Here is a 21,702-nt window from a genome sequence, read left to right on the forward strand (position 1 = left end):
TGCACACGGTCACTCCACTAACTACACACAGTCAAACTCCACTAACTACACACAGTCAAACTCCACTAACTACACACAGTCAAACTCCACTAACTACACACAGTCAAACTCCACTAACTGCACACGGTCACTCCACTAACTACACACAGTCAAACTCCACTAACTACACACAGTCAAACTCCACTAACTACACACAGTCAAACTCCACTAACTACACACGGTCAAACTCCACTAACTACACACAGTCAAACTCCACTAACTACACACAGTCAAACTCCACTAACTACACACAGCCAAACTCCACTAACTACACACGGTCAAACTCCACAAACTACACACGGTCACTCCACTAACTACACACAGTAAAACTCCACTAACTACACACAGTCAAACTCCACTAACTACACACAGTCAAACTCCACTAACTACACACAATCAAACTCCACTAACTACACACAGTCAAACTCCATTAACTACACACAGTCAAACTCCACGAACTACACACAGTCAAACTCCACTAACTACACACAGTCAAACTCCACTAACTACATACTGTCAAACTCCACTAACTACACACAGTCAAACTCCACTAACTACACACAAACTCCACTAACTACACACAGTCAAACTCCACTAACTACACACAGTCAAACTCCACTAACTACACACAAACTCCACTAACTACATACAGTCAAACTCCACTAACTACACACAGCCAAACTCCACTAACTACACACAGTCAAACTCCACTAACTACACACAGTCAAACTCCACTAACTACACACAGTCAAACTCCACTAACTACACACAGTCAAACTCCACTAACTACACACAGTCAAACTCCACTAACTACACACAGTCAAACTCCACTAACTACACACAGTCAAACTCCACTTAGAGAAAGAGAGAGCGAGAGAGAAAGCAAGAAGGAAGTAGAGAGAGACAGAGACAGAGAGGAAGATAGACGGTATCAGTGTTCATAGAACTTGTCTTAGTTCACCACTACCTTTGTTCTGAAGACAATGCCCTGATCTGCCTGTTTTCAGGAGTCCCTGTCCCTGAGGGGGTTAGAGGTCATGGATAAGGGGTACAGTAGGTCAGTCTATTGTGTTGTGTTACTATACTATAACAGCTGTTATGTCTCTGTTTCTCCCTCTGCAGTGTCTGTATGGCTGTTACGTCCACTCCTCCATCATCCCCACGTTCCACCGCAGGTGCTACTGGCTGCTCCAGGTAAGAGACTCCCTCCCCTCTCCACACACATGTACACGTAACAGCCTTCCTCCCCCCTCTACACTTACACATGTCAACTCCCCAACTTTTCTCCACACTGCCTGAATGGGTAGGAAGAGGTCCTCTTTTTATTGGCAGCATTTCTTCCTTCCTGACACACAGCAGATAGACAGACACCACACTATCTTCTCTTTTTCTCTCTCCCTCTTTTTCTCTCCCTCTTTCTCTCTCCCTCTTTTTGTCTGTGGCTCCCTTTTCTTTGCTTATCTACCCCATTCACTATTTCTCTGTTGGAAACATCCACCATCTGTCCACTGTCCAACAGAAGCAGAGTATTTCGCTTAAATAAGTGTGCCACGTCCTACATACACACACTCACGCATAGGTCATCTCTAATGTCTGTAAAGCTGCAGTAGTGGAGCCCGTAGGACAGTGGTTACACAGCCTCCCAAAGCCCACTGCCTTACAGTGGTTGTAAATAGGCCTTTGGTCACCACCTTATCCCTCTATTTCAGCACTGTGGCATCGATTCTGGTTTTGTAGCTTTTCTTTACAGCCTCTCTGACAGAGGATGGAGTGCAGGTGGAGGATGGAGGGATGGAGGGATGGGGCAGGAGGTATGGAGATGCTCTCTAGTTATATTTGACACCTGTTAGGGGGAAGTCTTTGTTATCTTTGGTTATTTTTCTGAAGTCATTACGTCGTCCCCCTCCAGGCCTTTCAGCCTGCCTGCCTCTCAGCCTGCCTGCTAGAGACAGATCAAAGCTAGCCCTAACACCACACACTGCAGCCTGGCTCCGGGAAACACACACACACACACACGCACACGCACACGCACACACACACACACAGAAACAGGCATATACACACACACACACGGATAGGGGGGGTCACACTACGTAAGCTCTCTCGCTTTCAGAAAGCACAGCATTTTTATCACCTCTGTCTCACATGTGTCAAAGATGGAGAGGCTCACTCAGCCACTCTCTTTCTGCAGCTCATCAGCTTATGAAACCTGTGTGTGTGGGTACTCCAGCCTGACCTGCTTCCCTCACCTCATCCAGGGCTCTCCTCTCTCTCTCCTCATCTCTCTGCTGAGCTCAGCTATGGAGGACTCAAACTCAGACCCTGCTGGACAGCTAATAGAAAGTCTGCATCCCAATGGCACCCTATTCCCTTTATAGTGACCAGACTTTTGACCAGAGCGCCCATTTGCGACGTAGCCAAGTACTCTCTCACTGAGCTTTAACTATGAATTATGAGGGAATTAAGTCATGGTCAGAATTCAGCGTATCTGTAGACTCATCTCCTCCATACCTTCATTGAGCTCCATCCCAAACAAATAGCGGGTGAATAGCAGAATACACATAGAGGCTACATAGAGGTCAGAATACACATGGAGATCACATAGAGGTCAGAACACACATAGAGGCTACATAGAGGTCAGAACACACATAGAGATCACACAGAGGTCAGAATACACATAGAGGTCACACAGAGGTCAGAACACACATAGAGGTCACACAGAGGTCAGAATACACATAGAGGTCACACAGAGGTCAGAATACACACAGAGGTCACATAGAGGTCAGAATACACACAGAGGGAAAAGTGCATAAAAAGGTAATTATGTTTAATTTACATGCCCTCAACTTGGGTTGGAATTCCCCCATAGTAGAGTCCTAGGTCAACCCAGGCCAACGTAGTCTGACTCACCCTGGCCCTATGTCCCAGACGGACCTAAACTACTCTGTTTTATTCTGGTTCACCTCCTGCTGTCCCTGCGTGGCCCTGTGTACCCTCTATGCCCTGTGTTCGCTGTGTCCATATGAGCTGTGCTGTGCAGCAGTAGTCTGTCAACAGAAGAGCAGCACTGAGCTGTGGCTGTGGAGGGACTGGAGACTGGAGAGCTTAGCTCCCTCTGCTCCCCGACGAGGGACTGGAGACTGGAGAGCTTAGCTCCCTCTGCTCCCCGACGAGGGACTGGAGACTGGAGAGCTTAGCTCCCTCTGCTCCCCGACGAGGGACTGGAGACTGGAGAGCTTAGCTCCCTCTGCTCCCCGACGAGAGACTGGAGACTGGAGAGCTTAGCTCACTCTGCTCCCCGACGAGGGACTGGAGACTGGAGAGCTTAGCTCCCTCTGTTCCCCGACGAGGGACTGGAGACTGGAGAGCTTAGCTCCCTCTGCTCCCCGACGAGAGACTGGAGACTGGAGAGCTTAGCTCCCTCTGCTCCCCGACGAGGGACTGGAGACTGGAGAGCTTAGCTCCCTCTGCTCCCCGACGAGAGACTGGAGACTGGAGAGCTTAGCTCCCTCTGCTCCCCGACGAGGGACTGGAGACTGGAGAGCTTAGCTCCCTCTGGTCCCCGACGAGGGACTGGAGACTGGAGAGCTTAGCTCTCTCTGCTCCCTGAGCACCAACAGGGAAAGGTCACCATTGAGTGAAGAATGTAAATCAGCAGCAATCTAGCAGCCAACAGCCACACAGCACCACAGAGACAAAAATAACTCCTGCCATTACTGAGAAGAGAGATTGAGGGAACTGGGGAGGAGGAAGGGAGTGGGGGGGGGTGAGATAGGGATAGACAAAGGGAGAAGGTGTCTGAGGGGGATTTGGCCTGTGGGTGTCTGCCTCTTTATCCAGTCTTTATCCAGTCTTTATTGAGTCAAAGCCTTAGTAATGAGTCAGGGAGGAGAGGAGGTGATGAGATTGGAGACCTGGTTGTGAGGGGTCCTCCTCTCTCCTGTTCTCTCTTCCTTTTGTTCCACTTCTCAATCAGCCCATTCCTGACACCACCTCTCAAAGGTATTACACCACTTTAAAGAGTCTCACCCTGCCCTGCAAACGAGACAGACTGAAGAAAAGTACTGCCAAAGTTATGGACTGCAAACAATGAATTGAAATTGCAGCAGAGCAGGGCCGAGCAGAACAGCTCAGCCTAAACTGTGCAGTCTGTCACACTGGAAAAAGTTACTGTCGTTCCAGTTGACGCAGCACAAAATAGACCTTTGGGGGAATAATGATGTTAAATCAGTGTCATACCTTCGCTTCCTCCCTTCAGACCTAGACACACACACACACACACACACACACACACACACACACACACACACACACACACACACACACACACACACACACACACACACACACACACACACACACACACACACACACACACACACACACACACACACACACACACACACACACACACACACACACACACACACACACACACACACACACACACACACACACACACACACACACACACACACACACACACACACACACACACACACACACACACACACAGTCCTAGTGGCTCTCCTGATTGATTCAATCTCTCCATGTCCCCTTCTCTTGTTTAGTACTAATGGAATGTAATTCCCTGCCTGTGCCTCTCCATCAAAGCAGACAGTACAGTGGTGTGAGTTGGCCCGCGGGCCACGGAGGTGGGGATAATTATGATATTAATACGGAGGGGCTCTGAGGGGAAACTTCATTTGTCCTGCTGCCTGCCTGCCTGCCTGCCACAGCCATGGAAAGAGAGAGGGGTCAAAAGTCTGAGCAGGGCTGGAGGAGAGGAGGAGGAGAGGAGAGAGGGATGTAGGATCAGAAAATTAAATGAATGGTGAGGTAGGAAAGGACACAGATTTTTCATGTTTCTGCACAGCTCTCTCTCCCATCTCTCTCTTTCTCTATAACTCTATTTCTTTCTCTCTCCTTCTTTCTCTCGCTCTTTCTCTCTTTCTCTCAGAGGCTCTTTCTCTAAGTGGAGTTTAACTGTGTGTAGTTAGTGGAGTTTACTGTGTGTAGTTAGTGGAGTTTGACTGTGTGTAGTTAGTGGAGTTTACTGTGTGTAGTTAGTGGAGTTTACTGTGTGTAGTTAGTGGAGTTTGATTGTGTGTAGTTAGTGGAGTTTGACTGTGTGTAGTTAGTGGAGTTTACTGTGTGTAGTTAGTGGAGTTTGACTGTGTGTAGTTAGTGGAGTTTACTGTGTGTAGTTAGTGGAGTTTGATTGTGTGTAGTTAGTGGAGTTTGACTGTGTGTAGTTAGTGGAGTTTTACTGTGTGTAGTTAGTGGAGTTTGACTGTGTGTAGTTAGTGGAGTTTTACTGTGTGTAGTTAGTAGAGTTTGACTGTGTGTAGTTAGTGGAGTTTGACTGTGTGTAGTTAGTGGAGTTTGACTGTGTGTAGTTAGTGGAGTTTGACTGTGTGTACCGTAATTTCCGGACTATTAAGTGCACCTGAATATAAGCCGCACCCACTGAATTTTTAAATAATATGTATTTTGTACATAAATAAGCCACACATGTCTATAAGCCGCAGGTGCCTACCGGTACATTGAAACAAATGAACTTTGCGTTTTTTCATGCCCAGTTGTTTTCAGCGTGACGGATGATTCGCCTTTCCTGTTGACAGTCCGAGTGAGAGGCAGGTCAAACGTCAGAGGAACCTCATCCATATTTATGATGTCGTGCAGGCGGATGGAATGCTCCGCTATCTTTGCATCAGTGAATTTGCGAAAGTTTGAAACTTTTTCCTCGTAGTCGGGAGGGAGCTGCTGACACAGACTCAATCTTAGACACCACGATGGTCCACCTCTAAAATCCTCAAACTTCATTGCGGTGGCGATTGTTTTGTCTTTCAGTCGGATCTGCACAGTTGAAACACATCGGCCGTCTGCTCTCTGTGTGTTGACCCATTCTTCAAGCTCATTTTCTAGTTCGGGCCATCTGCTTTTCTTCCCTCTGAAAGCTTTTGTTGTCTTTTTGCACTGAGTCAGTTCCTCACTGCTGTTTCCAACGTCTTATCATCGACTAATATGACTACTGATGCAACAACTAGCATGGGTTGCTAATATGACTATTGGCGCACCAACTAGCATGGGTTGCTAATATTACTACTGATGCAACAACTAGCACGGGTTGCTAATATGACTATTGGCGCACAAACTAGCATGGGTTGCTAATATTACCACTGATGCAACAACTAGCATGGGTTGCTAATATGACTATTGGCGCACCAACTAGCATGGGTTGCTAATATTACTACTGATGCAACAACTAGCATGGGATGCTAATATGACTACTGACGCAACAACTAGCACGGGTTGCTAATATGACTATTGGCGCACCAACTAGCATGGGTTGCTAATATTACTACTGATGCAACAACTAGCATGGGTTGCTAATATTACTACTGATGCAACAACTGGCATGGGTTGCTAATATTACTACTGATGCAACAACTAGCATGGGTTGCTAACATGACTACTGATGCAACAACTACCATGGGTTGCTAATATGACTATTGATGTAACAACTAGTATGGGTTGCTAATATGAGTATTGTGCTTTTGGCTAACGGACAACGAAAGAAAGTTGTTAGAACATGAGATAAACTCTGGTTTCAATGGCATATCAGGAAGTGTTTACAAAATAATTCCTTCAACATTTCTATGGTCAGATTTTTTGTCTAGGCTACTTTGAAACAAGGTAAGACATGATTCATAAAATGTCAAAACATCCAGGTTTTAAACAATTACGTTTATGGCTAAACATACTAAACAAAAATATAAAAACGCCTCTGCCCAGTCATGTGAAATTCATTAAGGCCTAATGAATTTATTTCTAGTTCGGGCCATCTGCTTTTCTTCCCTCTGAAAGCTTTTGTTGTCTTTTTGCACTGAGTCCGTTCCTCACGCTGCTGTTTCCAACGTCTTATCATCGACTCATTAAGGCCAAGCTCCCGTGCAGCAGCTCTATTTCCATTTCCAACAGCCAGATCGATCGCCTTCAAATTGAAAGCTGCATCATATTCATTTCTCCGTGTCTTTGCCATGATGAGGGTGACAAAATGACTACTGTAATCAGAATGATGGGAAGTTTGAGCGCACTCGATTTACGTCACATTATGTGACGGTGCTCAATTTTTTGGCGGCATGAATCTTGTGAAAAAAATCCATAAATTAGCCGCGTCATTGTATAAGCCGTGAGGTTCAAAGCGTGGGAAAAAGTAGCGGCTTATAGTCCGGAAATTACGGTAGTTAGTGGACTTTGACTGTGCGTAGTTAGTGGAGATTGACTGTGTGTAGTTAGTGGAGTTTGACTGTGTGTAGTTAGTGGAGTTTGACTGTGTGTAGTTAGAGGAGTTTGACTGTGTGTAGTTAGTAGAGTTTGAAGGTGTGTAGTAAATGGAGTTTGACTGTGTGTAGTTAGTGGAGTTTGACTGGGTGTAGTTAGTGGAGTTTTACTATGTGTAGTTAGTGGAGTTTGACTGTGTGTAGTTAATGGAGTTTGACCGTGTGCAGTTAGTAGAGTTTGAAGGTGTGTAGTAAATGGAGTTTGACTGTGTGTAGTTAGTGGAGTGACCGTGTGCAGTTAATGGAGTTTGACTGTGTGTAGTTAGTGGAGTTTGACTGGGTGTAGTTAGTGGAGTTTTACTATGTGTAGTTAGTGGAGTTTGACTGTGTGCAGTTAGTGGAGTGACCGTGTGCAGTTAGTGGAGTTTGACTGTGTGTAGTTAGTGGAGTTTAACTGTGTGTAGTTAGTGAGGTTTGACTGTATGTAGTTAGTGGAGTTTGACTGTGTGTAGTTAGTGGAGTTTGACTGTGTGTAGTTAGTGGAGTTTGACTGTGTGCAGTTAGTGGAGTTTGGCTGTGTGTAGTTAGTGGGGTTTGACTGTGTGTAGTTAGTGGAGTTTGACTGTGTGCAGTTAGTGGAGTGACCGTGTGTAGTTAGTGGAGTTTGACTGTGTGTAGTTAGTGGAGTTTGACTGTGTGTAGTTAGTGGAGTTTGACTGTGTGTAGTTAGTGGAGTTTGGCTGTGTGTAGTTAGTGGAGTTTGACTGAGTGCAGTTAGTGGAGTTTGACTGTGTGTAGTTAGTGGAGTTTGGCTGTGTGTAGTTAGTGGAGTTTGACTGTGTGTAGTTAGTGGAGTTTGACTGTGTGTAGTTAGTGGAGTTTGATTGTGTGTAGTTAGTGGAGTTTGACTGTGTGTAGTTAGTGGAGTTTGACTGTGTGTAGTTAGTGGAGTTTGACCGTGTGCAGTTAGTGGAGTCTGGCTGTGTGTAGTTAATGGAGTTTGACCGTGTGCAGTTAGTGGAGTTTGATTGTGTGTAGTTAGTGGAGTTTGACTGTGTGTAGTTAGTGGAGTTTGACTGTGTGTAGTTAGTGGAGTGACCGTGTGCAGTTTGTGGAGTTTGACCGTGTGCAGTTAGTGGAGTTTGATTGTGTGTAGTTAGTGGAGTGACCGTGTGCAGTTAGTGGAGTTTGGCTGTGTGTAGTAGATGTAGCTATCAAACCTCATCACACGCCTTTGAACTCTTCTCACCTCTCATCACAAATCCAACACACCCCTGGTTGATCGCTTTGGAGCAGAGTGTGTGTGCGTGCGTGTGTGTGTGAGCGTACCTGGAGGCTAAAGCAAGAAGATGTACAGTATATTTGTATTACCAGAGAGGTTTCCTTCATTGCTTTATTCATAGTGATTTGTTTACCTATCTCTCTGTTGGCTACCACAGTGGTCACTGTCCCAACCCAGCCATGCAGCTCAGCCCAGGACACAATAAATGCTTCATTCTTCTGAATCATAGATGAGGCCAAACTCCATCAGTGATTTTACCAGGAAAACATGGGCAGGGAGATTGGACTTGTGTTTTCCTGCCTGCTAGTTTGGATAAAGGGGCTACTTTAGCTAGTGGCTGTCAGAGGAAACAGTTATGCCATGCCTAAAGTCCCTGTTTGAATAGTTAATGGCCACGGATCGCTGGCAGAGTTAGTGACAGTATATTAGTACAGAAATGGTACACAGGGCCAAGTAGGAATAGTAAGAGAGGAACAGAACAAAACAACCAGATCATCTGGGTGCACAGCATGTGCTTGCTCTGGTAGGGCAAGGCAGGGTGTGTGTGTGTGTGTGTGTGTGTGTGTGTGTGTGTGTGTGTGTGTGTGTGTGTGCGTGCGTGCGTGCGTGCGTGCGTGCGTGCGTGCGTGCGTGCGTGCGTGCGTGCGTGCGTGCGTGCGTGCGTGCGTGCGTGCGTGCGTGCGTGCGTGCGTGCGTGCGTGCGTGCGTGCGTGCGTGCGTGCGTGCGTGTGTCAGGCTCTAGATCATGGACAGGCATGCCGACAGGTCTCTGAGATCTTGGAACTTCTGTGTGTTTGGATATGAAGTGGAGCTCTCAGCAGTACAGTACAGCATTCTGCTCATATAACCCTGGCAAGCTTCAGCCCCTCTGAAGTACAGCATTCTGCTCATATAACCCTGGCAGGCTTCAGCCCCTCTGAAGTACAGCAACCCTATCCTGTCTCATGTCCTCTTCTCACAACCCTCTCCTCCCTTTCTCCCCCTCTGTCCTTCCCTGTCCTCCCTTGCTCCTCCTCTGTCCTTCCCTCCCCTCCTGTCTCTTTAACTCTCTTCCGCTTCTCACCTCTCTCATCCTCTTGTCTCTCCTGGCTGCCTTCTACGCTGTCTGTTCTGTCTCTCTCCAGCCAAAGGGAGATGGCGGAGACAGCCATGATGGTACATGTGGTTTCCTAACTATGATGGCACATGTAGTGTGGTCAACCTCTGACCACAAGGGTTAGTTAGTTAGTAAGCTGGTTAGTTACTTAACACCCTCCATTCATCTAGTCCCCCACAGGAGTACTTCTATTATGTCCAGTTTCACTATTGTTAAAGAGAGAGACAGATTCAGGCCCTGGGGCAAACAACCCATCCCCCTCCGCTGCCTGCAGACAGACAGGTCTGTTGCTTAGTGACAACAACCTTTCCCCCAGGCAAGCCTGCAGCCCCCAGACCGTCGTCACGGCTTCTGCCAATTATCAGAGATCCCTTGCCGCATTCGTCTTACCATTTTCACTCCCTGGCCGGCGTGCATGGCTGCAGACGGTCTCAGAGCACCATACAGGGGAGGCAAGACTAAGGGAGGCGAGACTAAGGGAGGCGAGGCTAAGGGAGGCAAGACTAAGGGAGGCGAGACTAAGGGAGGCTAGACTAAGGGAGGCTAGACTAAGGGAGGCGAGGCTAAGGGAGGCAAGACTAAGGGAGGCGAGACTAAGGGAGGCAAGACTAAGGGAGGCTAGACTAAGGGAGGCTAGACTACTGGAGGCGAGACTACTGGAGGCGAGGCTAAGGGAGGCGAGGCTAAGGGAGGCGAGACTAAGGGAGGCGAGACTAAGGGAGGCTAGACTACCTGAGGCTAGACTACTGGAGGCGAGACTACTGGAGGCGAGGCTAGGGGAGGCGAGACTAAGGGAGGCGAGACTAAGGGAGGCGAGGCTAAGGGAGGCGAGGCTAAGAGAGGCGGGATTACGGGAGGCGAGGCTAAGGGAGGCGAGGCTAAGGGAGGCGAGGCTAAGGGAGGCGAGACTAAGGGAGGCGAGACTAAGGGAGGCGAGGCTAAGGGAGGCGAGACTAAGGGAGGCGAGACTAAGGGAGGCGAGGCTAAGGGAGGCGAGACTAAGGGAGGCGAGGCTAAGGGAGGCGAGGCTAAGGGAGGCGAGACTAAGGGAGGCGAGGCTAAGGGAGCCGAGGCTAAGGGAGGCGAGGCTAAGGGAGGCGAGACTAAGGGAGGCGAGGCTAAGGGAGGCGAGGCTAAGGGAGGCGAGGCTAAGGGAGCCGAGGCTAAGGGAGGCGAGGCTAAGGGAGGCGAGACTAAGGGAGGCGAGGCTAAGGGAGGCGAGGCAGAGAAGTGCCAACCAACCGCAGATAGACCACTTAAATGATTCAGCTTTCCGGAAAGGTTAAGGCTTGGAGAATGAGCCAAACTGACATTCACCCAGTTATTGAGTTCTGCCAGGGCCTCTGATGTGTACGTGGGGAAATGTCCACACCTTGAAGATGTTAGAGGAGTGGATTGGCCTGCCTTATCGTGTTCGTCCTGCTCTCAGACAGGCTTAACCAGCCACATCACTCTGCTCTGCCCTCCACCTAGAACAGGACAGAGACTGGCCCATCCTAATGGAGCATGGTCCACTGCAGCACCTACAGTAGTAAACATTCTCAGGACATAGTCAAATCACTAATAAGATGATAGGGGTCTGTCCTTCATAGTGTGATAAAGCCCTGTCTCCCTGCACAGTGAGAGAGGCCTATATCCCTGTGTGAAGATGTGTCATGCTCTATGATTGCTTCCTGGCTGTGCTGTGCTGTGTCAGATGGGAGAGCAGATCAATGGGCAGATCAATGGAGCCCAGCTCTCCACTCTGACCCGTGTACAGACAGGACCATGTAAGTCATGTTACACAGCAGCACTCCACTCTGAACCGTGCCCCCAACCCAGCCATGACACAGACAGGACCATGTAAGCGTGACGATGACCCATGCGGGCTGGTTGGGTTGTGGTGTAGCCAGCCATGTAACCGTTGTGTAACGACACCACGCAGCCCTGGGAACACTGGTCACAGCTAATGAGCAGAACTGTCTGATTTGTCCCCCACTCATTACTGTTCACATCCCCAATTAGCTGTGGACCAGAGTGACATCCAGACAAGAATACTTGTCTATACGTGTCATAGAGAGAGAGAGAGAGAGAGAGAGAGAGAGAGAGAGAGAGAGAGAGAGAGAGAGAGAGAGAGAGAGAGAGAGAGAGAGAGAGAGAGAGAGAGAGAGAGAGAGAGAGAGAGAGAGAGAGAGAGAGAGAGAGAGAGAGAGAGAGAGAGAGAGAGAGAGAGAGAGAGAGAGAGAGAGAGAGAGAGAGAGAGAGAGAGAGAGAGAGAGAGAGAGAGAGAGAGAGAGAGAGAGAGAGAGAGAGAGAGAGAGAGAGAGATGGGAGGGAGGAGCGGGAGAGAGAGGTGAAAGGGAGAATGCAGGAGTGAGAGAGAGATGGGAGGGAGGGGGAAGGACATAGAGAGGGAGGGAGTCTTTGAGGAATGGACGGAGAGAAAGAATAAAGGCTACTGGAGGCTGTAGAAAATAGATAGACAGATTGATATAGATAGATAGATAGATAGATAGATAGATAGATAGATAGATAGATAGATAGATAGATAGATAGATAGACAGATATGTAGATAGATTGATATAGATAGATAGATAGATAGATAGATAGATAGATAGATAGATAGATAGATAGATAGATAGATTGAGATAGATAGATAGATAGATAGATAGATAGATAGATAGATAGATAGATAGACAGATATGTAGATAGATTGATATAGATAGATAGATAGATAGATAGATAGATAGATTGAGATAGATAGATAGATAGATAGATAGATAGATAGATAGATAGGGTCTAGAGTCATTCACTCTCCTATCAATCTCCATTCCCCTCAAGTCAGTTTGGCCTTGGGAGAGTCTGTCTGATTTCTCTGTGGATGAAGGAGTCAGATTGGACAGGGACTGAGACAGACACTGGGGGTTGTAAGGTTGGCAGATGCCCCTGCTTTGTATAATAAAGGGGGCCACTCTCACCTGTGGAAAATATGCAGCAACCCTCAGCAGTAATGCAATCTGCCTCTTACAAACACATTCACATCCTCTCTCTCTCTCTGTGAAGTGGACAATAGAATAGGAGGAGGGAATAAGCGCACATAAAGGACAGATGTCATGCCTCATTATGACTGCTCCTCTCCCAACAGGCACTAACGGGAGGTGGAGAGGGGGATGGAGGGGGCTGCAAACGGAGAGAGGGGAGGGATGGAGGGAACACCTGCACACAGGCACATGTTGTCACACACACACTTCCACACTCATCACATATGCTGCTGCTACTGTCTATTACAGCAACATTTGAGCAGTAGCCTAGGCTAGCTACTCAACTACAAGACATTGTGAGTGCACCATACAGCATTGTTGTGATCCATGCAGTGCAAAACAATGAAAAACATGTTTTAGGTTTAAATGTTACAACAACTTGCTACGTTATTGTTATTTGGAGTTATTACATACTTTTTAATTATGGTTGCAGCATATTATGCACATCTGCCAGCATAGCAGCAAAGGCTGGACCAATATAATTGATATCTTCTTTTGTTTTAGTATGTTAAAAATGCTATGTACAGTACATAGTGTAAGAGGATATTCAATGGCCAGTTTGAGTCGCTGTTGTACATTTCTGCAACATTGAAGGTCCCCAAGAACACAGTGGCCTCCATCATTCTTAAATGGTAGAAGTTTGACTCTTCCTAGAGCTGGCCGCCCGGCCAAATCTGAGCAATTGGGGGAGAAGGGCCTTGGTCAGGGAGGTGACCAAGAACCAAATGGTCACTCTAACAGAGCTCCAGAGTTCCTCTGTGGAAATGGGAGAATATTCCAGAAGGACAACCATCTCTGCAGCACTGCACCAATCAGGCCTTTACGGTAGAGGGGTCAGACAAAAGCCACATGACAGCCCGCTTGGAGTTTGCCAAAAGTCACCTAAAGGACTCTCAGACCATGAGAAACAAGATAATCGGTCTGATGAAACCAAGAATGAACTCTTTGGCTTGAATGCCAAGCATCACATCTGGAGGAAACCTGGCACCATCCCTACGGTGAAGCATGGTGGTGGCAGCATCATGATGTGGGGATGTTTTTCAGCGGCAGGGACTGGGACACTAGTCAGGATCGAGGGAAAGATAAACAGAACAAGATGGCGCCGGAGGAGATGGTCTCCTAACCAATTGTGCAATTATGTGTTTTTTTCGCGATATTTGTACATTATTTTGTACATAATGTTTCTGCAACCGTATCTTATGCCAGAAAAGAGCTTCTGGATATCAGGACAGCGATCACTCACCTCGGATTTGACAAAGATTTTTTCAACAACAAGCAGGAGTCACACCATATTCTCCAAATACCCCACAGGACAGACATCCCAAATATTCGCAAAAGGACGCGATTCAGAGGACGAAGAGCCGGATGCCTCGTCCGGACCCGCAGAAGGCAAGTAGGAAAGCTGCCGTTACTGTCAATATTAATCGCCAATGTGCAATCATTGGACAATAAACTAGACGAGGTACGATCACGAATATCCTACCAACGGGACATCAAAAACTGTAACATCCTATGTTTCACGGAATCGTGGCTGAATGACGACATGGATATTCAGCTAGCGGGATATACGCTGCACCGGCTAGATAGAACAGCACACTCCGGTAAGACGAGGGGTGGCGGTCTGTGCATATTTGTAAACAACAGCTGGTGCACGAAATCTAAGGAAGTCTCTAGATTTTGCTCGCCTGAAGTAGAGTATATTGTGATAAATTGCAGGCCATACTACTTGCCTAGAGTTCTCAGCTATATTTTTCGTGGCTGTTTTATTTACCACCACAAACAGATGCTGGCACTAAGACCGCACTCTGTCTTCTGTATAAGGAAATAAGCAAACAGGAAACCACTCACCCAGAGGCGGCGCTCCTAGTGGCCGGAGACTTTAATGCAGGGAAACATAAATCAGTTCTACCAAATCTCTATCAACATGTTAAATGTGCAACCAGAGGGATTTTTTTTTAGATCACCTGTACTCCACACACAGAGACGCGTACAAAGCTCTCCCTCGCCCTCCATTTGGTAAATCCCACCACATCTCTATCCTCCTGATTCCTGCTTACAAGCAAAAATTAAAGCAGGAAGCACCAGTGACTCGGTCTATAAAAAAGTGGTCAGATGAAGCAGATGCTAAACTACAGGATTGTTTTGCAATCACACAGGGATTCTTCCGATGGCATTGAGGAATACACTACATCAGTCACTGGCTTTATCAATAAGTGCATTGAGGACGTCGTCCCCACAGTGACTGTACGTACATACCCCAACCAGAAGCCATGGATTACAGGCAACATTCGCACTGAGCTAAAGGGTAGAGCTGCCGCTTTCAAGGTGCGGGACTCTAACCCGGAAGCTTACAATAAATCCTGCTATGCCCTGCGACGAACCATCAAACAGGCAAAGCGTCAATACAGGGCTAAGATTGAATCATACTACACCGCCTCCGACGCTCGTCGGATGTGGCAGGGCTTGCAAACTATTACAGACTACAAAGGGAAGCACAGCCGCGAGCTGCCCAGTGACACAAGCCTACCAGATGAGCTAAATCACTTCTATGCTCGCTTCGAGGCAAGAAACACTGAGGCATGCATGAGAGCATCAGCTGTTCCGGACGACTGTGTGATCACGCTCTCCGTAGCCGACGTAAGGAAGACCTTTAAACAGGTCAACATACACAAGGCTGCGGGGCCAGACGGATTACCAGGACGTATGCTCCGGGCATGTGCTGAGCAACTGGCAGGTGTCTTCACTGACATGTTCAACATGTCCCTGATTGAGTCTGTAATACCAACATGTTTCAAGCAGACCACCATAGTCCCTGTGCCCAAGAACACAAAGGCAACCTGCCTAAATGACTACAGACTCGTAGCACTCACGTCCGTAGCCATGAAGTGCTTTGAAAGGCTGGTAATGGCTCACATCAACACCATTATCCCGGAAAACCTAGACCCACTCCAATTTGCATACCGCCCAAACGGATCCACAGATGATGCAATCTCTATTGCACTCCACACTGTCCCTTCCCACCTGGACAAAAGGAACACCTATGTGAGAATGCTATTCATTGACTACAGCTCAGCGTTCAACACCATAGTACCCTCAAAGCTCATCACTAAGCTAAAGAACCTGGGACTAAACACCTCCCTCTGCAACTGGACCCTGGACTTCCTGACGGGCCGCCCCCAGGTGGTGAGGGTAGGTAGCAACACATCTGCCATGCTGATCCTCAACACTGGAGCTCCCCAGGGGTGCGTGCTCAGTCCCCTCCTGTACTCCCTGTTGACACACGACTGCATGGCCAGGCACGACTCCAACACCATCATTAAGTTTGCAGACGACACAACAGTGGTAGGCCTGATCACCGACAACGACGAGACAGCCTATAGGGAGGAGGTCAGAGACCTGGCCGGGTGGTGCCAGAATAACAACCTATCCCTCAACGTCCCCATTCTCATCGACGGGGCTGTAGTGGAATAGGTTGAGAGCTTCAAATTCCTTGGTGTCCACATCAACAACAAACTAGAATGGTCCAAACACACCAAGACAGTCATGAAGAGGGCACGACAAAGCCTATTCCCCCTCAGGAAACTAAAAAGATTTGGCTTGGGTCCTGAGATCCTCAAAAGGTTCTACAGCTGCAACATCGAGAGAATCCTGACCGGTTGCATCACTGCCTGGTACGGCAATTGCTCGGCCTCCGACCGCAAGGCACTTCAGAGGGTAGTGCGTACGGCCCAGTATATCACTGGGGAAAAGCTGCCTGCCATCCAGGACCTCTATACCAGGCGGTGTCAGAGGAAGGCCCTAAAAATTGTCAAGGACCCCAGCCACCCCAGTCATAGACTGTTCTCTCTACTACCGCATGGCAAGCGGTACCGGAGTCCCAAGTCTAGGACAAAAAGGCTTCTCAACAGTTTTTACCCCCAAGCCATAAGACTCCTGAACAGGTAACCAAATGGTTACCCTGACTATTTGCATTGTGTGCCCCCCCCCAACCCCTCTTTTATGCTGCTGCTACTCTCTGTTTATCTTATATGCATAGTCACTTTAACTATACATTCATGTACATACTACCTCAATTGGCCCGACCAACCAGTGCTCCCACACATTGGCTAACCTGGCTCTCTGCATTGTGTCCCACCACCCGCCAACCCCTCTTTTTACGCTACTGCTACTCTCTGTTCATCATATATGCATAGTCACTTTAACCATACCTACAGTGGGGCAAAAAAGTATTTAGTCAGCCACCAATTGTGCAAGTTCTCCCACTTAAAAATATGAGAGAGGCCTGTAATTTTCATCATAGGTACACTTCAACTATGACAGACAAAATGAGGGGGGATAAAATCCAGAAAATCACATTGTAGGATTTTTAATGAATTTATTTGCAAATTATGGTGGAAAATAAGTATTTGGTCAATAACAAAGGTTTATCTCAATACTTTGTTATATACCCTTTGTTGGCAATGACAGAGGTCAAACGTTTTCTGTAAGTCTTCACAAGGTTTTCACACACTGTTGCTGGTATTTTGACCCATTCCTCCATGCAGATCTCCTCTAGAGCAGTGATGTTTTGGGGCTGTTGCTGGGCAACACAGACTTTCAACTCCCTCCAAAGATTTTCTATGGGGTTGAGATCTGGAGACTGGCTCGGCCACTCCAGGACCTTGAAGTGCTTCTTACGAAGCCACTCCTTCGTTGTCCGGGCGGTGTGATTGGGATCATTGTCATGCTGAAAGACCCAGCCACGTTTCATCTTCAATGCCCTTGCTGATGGAAGGAGGTTTTCACTCAAAATCTCACGATACATGGCCCCATTCATTCTTTCCTTTACATGGATCAGTCGTCCTGGTCCCTTTGCAGAAAAACAGCCCCAAAGCATGATGTTTCCTACCCCATGCTTCACAGTAGGTATGGTGTTCTTTGGATGCAACTCAGCATTCTTTGTCCTCCAAACACGACAAGTTGAGTTTTTACCAAAAAGTTATATTTTGGTTTCATCTGACCATATGACATTCTCCCAATTTTCTTCTGGATCATCCAAATGCTCTCTAGCAAACTTCAGACGGGCCTGGACATGTACTGGCTTAAGCAGGGGGACACGTCTGGCACTGCAGGATTTGAGTCCCTGGCGGCGTCGTGTGTTACTGATGGTAGGCTTTGTTACTTTGGTACCAGCTCTCTGCAGGTCATTCACTAGGTCCCCCCGTGTGGTTCTGGGATTTTTGCTCACCATTCTTGTGATCATTTTGACCCCACGGGGTGAGATCTTGCGTGGAGCCCCAGATCGAGTGAGATTATCAGTGGTCTTGTATGTCTTCCATTTCCTAATAATTGCTCCCACAGTTGATTTCTTCAAACCAAGCTGCTTACCTATTGCAGATTCAGTCTTCCCAGCCTGGTGCAGGTCTACAATTTTGTTTCTGGTGTCCTTTGACAGCTCTTTGGTCTTGGCCATAGTGGAGTTTGGAGTGTGACTGTTTGAGGTTGTGGACAGGTGTCTTTTATACTGATAACAAGTTCAAACAGGTGCCATTAATACAGGTAACGAGTGGAGGACAGAGGAGCCTCTTAAAGAAGAAGTTACAGGTCTGTGAGAGCCAGAAATCTTGCTTGTTTGTAGGTGACCAAATACTTATTTTCCACCATAATTTGCAAATAAATTCATTAAAAATCCTACAATGTGATTTTCTGGACTTCTTTTCTCTCATTTTGTCTGTCATAGTTGAAGTGTACCTATGATGAAAATTACCGGCCTCTCTCATCTTTTTAAGTGGGAGAACTTGCACAATTGGTGGCTGACTAAATACTTTTTTGCCCCACTGTATATGTACATACTACCTCAATCAGCCTGACTAACCGGTGTTTGTATATAGCCTTGCTACTCTTATTTTCAAATGTCTTTTTACTGTTGTTTTATTTCTTTACTTACACACACACACACACACACACACACACACACACACACACACACACACACACACACACACACACACACACACACACACACACACACACACACACACACACACACACACACACATACATTTTTTTTCACACTATTGGTTAGAATCTGTAAGTAAGCATTTCACTGTAACCTGTTGAATTCGGCACACGTGACAAACAAACTTTGATTTGATTTGATTTGAAAATCGTTGTGCAGCGACACTCCCCATCCAACCTCACAGAGCTTGATAGGATTTGCAGAGAATAATGGGAGAAACTCCCCAAATACATGTGTGCCTAGCTTGTACCGTCGTAACAAGAAGGATTGAGGCTGTAATCGCTGCCAAAGGTGCTTCAACAAAGTACTGAGTAAAGTTCTGAATATTTATGTAAATGTGATATTTCATTTTTAACATTTATTTTTTATTAGCAAACATGTCTAAAAACCTGTTTTTGCTTTGTCATTTTGGGATATTGTGTGTAGATTAATTATGGGGGGAAAAAACGATTTAATCAATTTTAGAAAAAGGCTGTAACGCAGCAAAATGTGGAAAAAGTCAAGGTGTCTGAATCATTTCTGAATGCAATGTACATGCCAGTCCTAGCTAGGCTTTTAAAATGTTGCTGTCTGGCTTTAAAGTTTTTTGGCAAGCCTATTACAGCAACATTTGAGCAGTAGTCTAGGCTGGCTATTCAACTACAATACATTCTGAGTGTAACATACAGCAATGCTGCATTCAACCTCACCGGTGAGCCATGCAGTGCAAAACCATTACAAACATGTTTTAAGTTTTGCTACAAGGCGCGCACACACACACACACACACACACACACACACACACACACACACACACACACACACACACACACACACACACACACACACACACACACACACACACACACACACACACACACACACACACACACACACACACACTCAATCCCCTAACCAGAAGGCTTAAAAGCCTCATAGCAGAGACCTCCTGTGTGGCAGCCAGAGGCTCTCTTTTCTCTGTCTTGCTGAATGATGGGAGGTATTTAATCGACAGCCTGAGGGGCCCCCTGCTCGCGACCCCCTGTCGAACGTCCCCATGCTCAGACCCCTGTCATGGCCAATCCCCTAAAAACAGCCCTGACCTCTCTCTGACCTCCTACTGATCATTTTATTTGATGGGCTGTCCCACAGTTTCATAACGCATTAATCTGCAGCAGTAATAGGCCTACTGAAGATATGATTGGTTATATCACTAAGTAAAGTCATTAAACTAGGAATAGGTAAGTAAAGTCATTAAACTAGGAATAGGTAAGTGAAGTCATTAGACTAGGAATAGGTTAGTAAAGTCATTTAACTAGGAATAGGTAAGTAAAGTCATTAGACTAGGAATAGGTAAGTAAAGTCATTAAACTAGGAATAAGTAAGTGAAGTCATTAAACTAGGAATAGGTAAGTAAAGTCATTAAACTAGGAATAGGTAAGTAAAGTCATTAAACTAGGAATAGGTAAGTAAAGTCATTAAACTAGGAATAGGTAAGTAAAGTCATTAAACTAGGAATAGGTAAGTAAAGTCATTAAACTAGGAATAGGTAAGTGAAGTCATTACACTAGGAATAGGTAAGTAAAGTCATTAGACTAGGAATAAGTAAGTGAAGTCATTAAACTAGGAATAGGTAAGTAAAGTCATTAAACTAGGAATAGGTAAGTAAATGCATTAAACTAGGAATAGGTAAGTGAAGTCATTAAACAGGAATAGGTAAGTAAAGTCATTAAACTAGGAATAGGTAAGTAAAGTCATTAAACTAGGAATAGGTAAGTAAAGTCATTAAACTAGGAATAGGTAAGTAAAGTCATTAAACTAGGAATAGGTAAGTAAAGTCATTAAACTAGGAATAGGTAAGTAAAGGAAATATAACTGAAGAATCAATTCCAATGCATATCTAATAATATGGTGTTGATTTGAAACCTAATCTGCTCAGTTACAGTAATGTACAAAAAGTATAGCTCTTCCAGGGATGCAGGCTTGAGATTTTGGCTGCTCTCTCTCTCTCTTTCTCTCTCTCTCTTTCTCTTTCTCTCTCTCTCTCTCTGTGAGTTCCAGACTCCTGCCAGGGACGGGGAGTTGGACTCCCTCTCTTTCCCTTCTGACCCCTCTATTACTATTCCTGGAGGGGGAGAAATATACATTCCTATTTTTAGTCAGTAGCCCCCGGCGGAGCAGAGCAGTAGCAGCTTGGAGCAGTAGAATGGCTTTCATTCGCTGGCCTCTAAATATTGCATGGTTTCCTGATGGCAAGTGGGCTGTCTGAGGTGCTGTCTGCCTGGTATTAACCTGTCCACATCAATCAGGACAGAGCTCAACCTGGTCCTTGCCTGTCTGCCTGCTCTGCCGGCCTACACTCTACTCTGACTCTCTCCCCCCTGCCTGCTACCTTGCTGCCTATTTGGTCCTTTGTCTGGACCCATCCACCCTCCAGCCCCTGGGTTTGCTCTGCACACACTCACATTGCAGCCTGGACAAGTGCGCGCGTGCGTGCGTGCGTGCGTGCGTGCGTCTGTCTGTCTGTCTGTCTGTCTGTCTGTCTGTCTGTCTGTCGGGGAGGGGGTGCTCTGTTGGGCTCTGCCAAGGCCCCTAACATCACACCCAGCCTGGCAGGTGACAAACTGATTTGTAATTGCTTGCACCAGGAAAACCATTAGTCTGTTCCTTTCCTTGGTGGGACTAGGCAGGACTGTGTGGAATAATAATAGCCAAGCTCCCGCTTCCCATCTGCTATTTTTAGACTAGCTATTTTAAGGGCCCTTGTCAGTGTGCGTGTGTGTCTATGGAGAGTGTGTGTAGGGAGAGTGTGTCTAGTGAGTGTGTGGCTACGGAGAGTGTGTCTAGGGAGTTTGTGTCTACGGAGAGTGTGTCTAGGGAGTGTCTGTCTAGGGAGTGTGTGTCTACGGAGTGTGTGTCTAGGCAGTGTCTGTCTAGGGAGTGTGTGTCTAGTGAGTGTGTGGCTACGGAGAGTGTGTCTAGGGAGTGTGTGTCTACGGAGA

At 46.7% G+C, this 21,702-nt stretch overlaps 1 protein-coding gene across 8 annotated transcripts in view; it reads left to right on the forward strand.

Annotated features, from left to right (window-relative positions):
- Positions 1-1,122: 1,122 nt before the first annotated feature.
- The window catches only part of LOC129829826 (calmodulin-binding transcription activator 1-like), a 120,566-nt gene continuing 99,986 nt past the window's right edge, over positions 1,123-21,702 (forward strand). For all 8 annotated transcript variants that reach the window (XM_055891768.1, XM_055891760.1, XM_055891761.1 and 5 more), the window contains exon 1: positions 1,123-1,233. In XM_055891768.1, coding sequence (XP_055747743.1) covers positions 1,138-1,233 — 96 coding nt within the window. In that variant the 5' untranslated portion in view covers positions 1,123-1,137. The remainder of the gene's footprint in view (positions 1,234-21,702) is intronic.

Source organism: Salvelinus fontinalis, chromosome 31 (genome assembly GCF_029448725.1).
Source record: "Salvelinus fontinalis isolate EN_2023a chromosome 31, ASM2944872v1, whole genome shotgun sequence".
NCBI lineage: Eukaryota > Metazoa > Chordata > Actinopteri > Salmoniformes > Salmonidae > Salvelinus > Salvelinus fontinalis.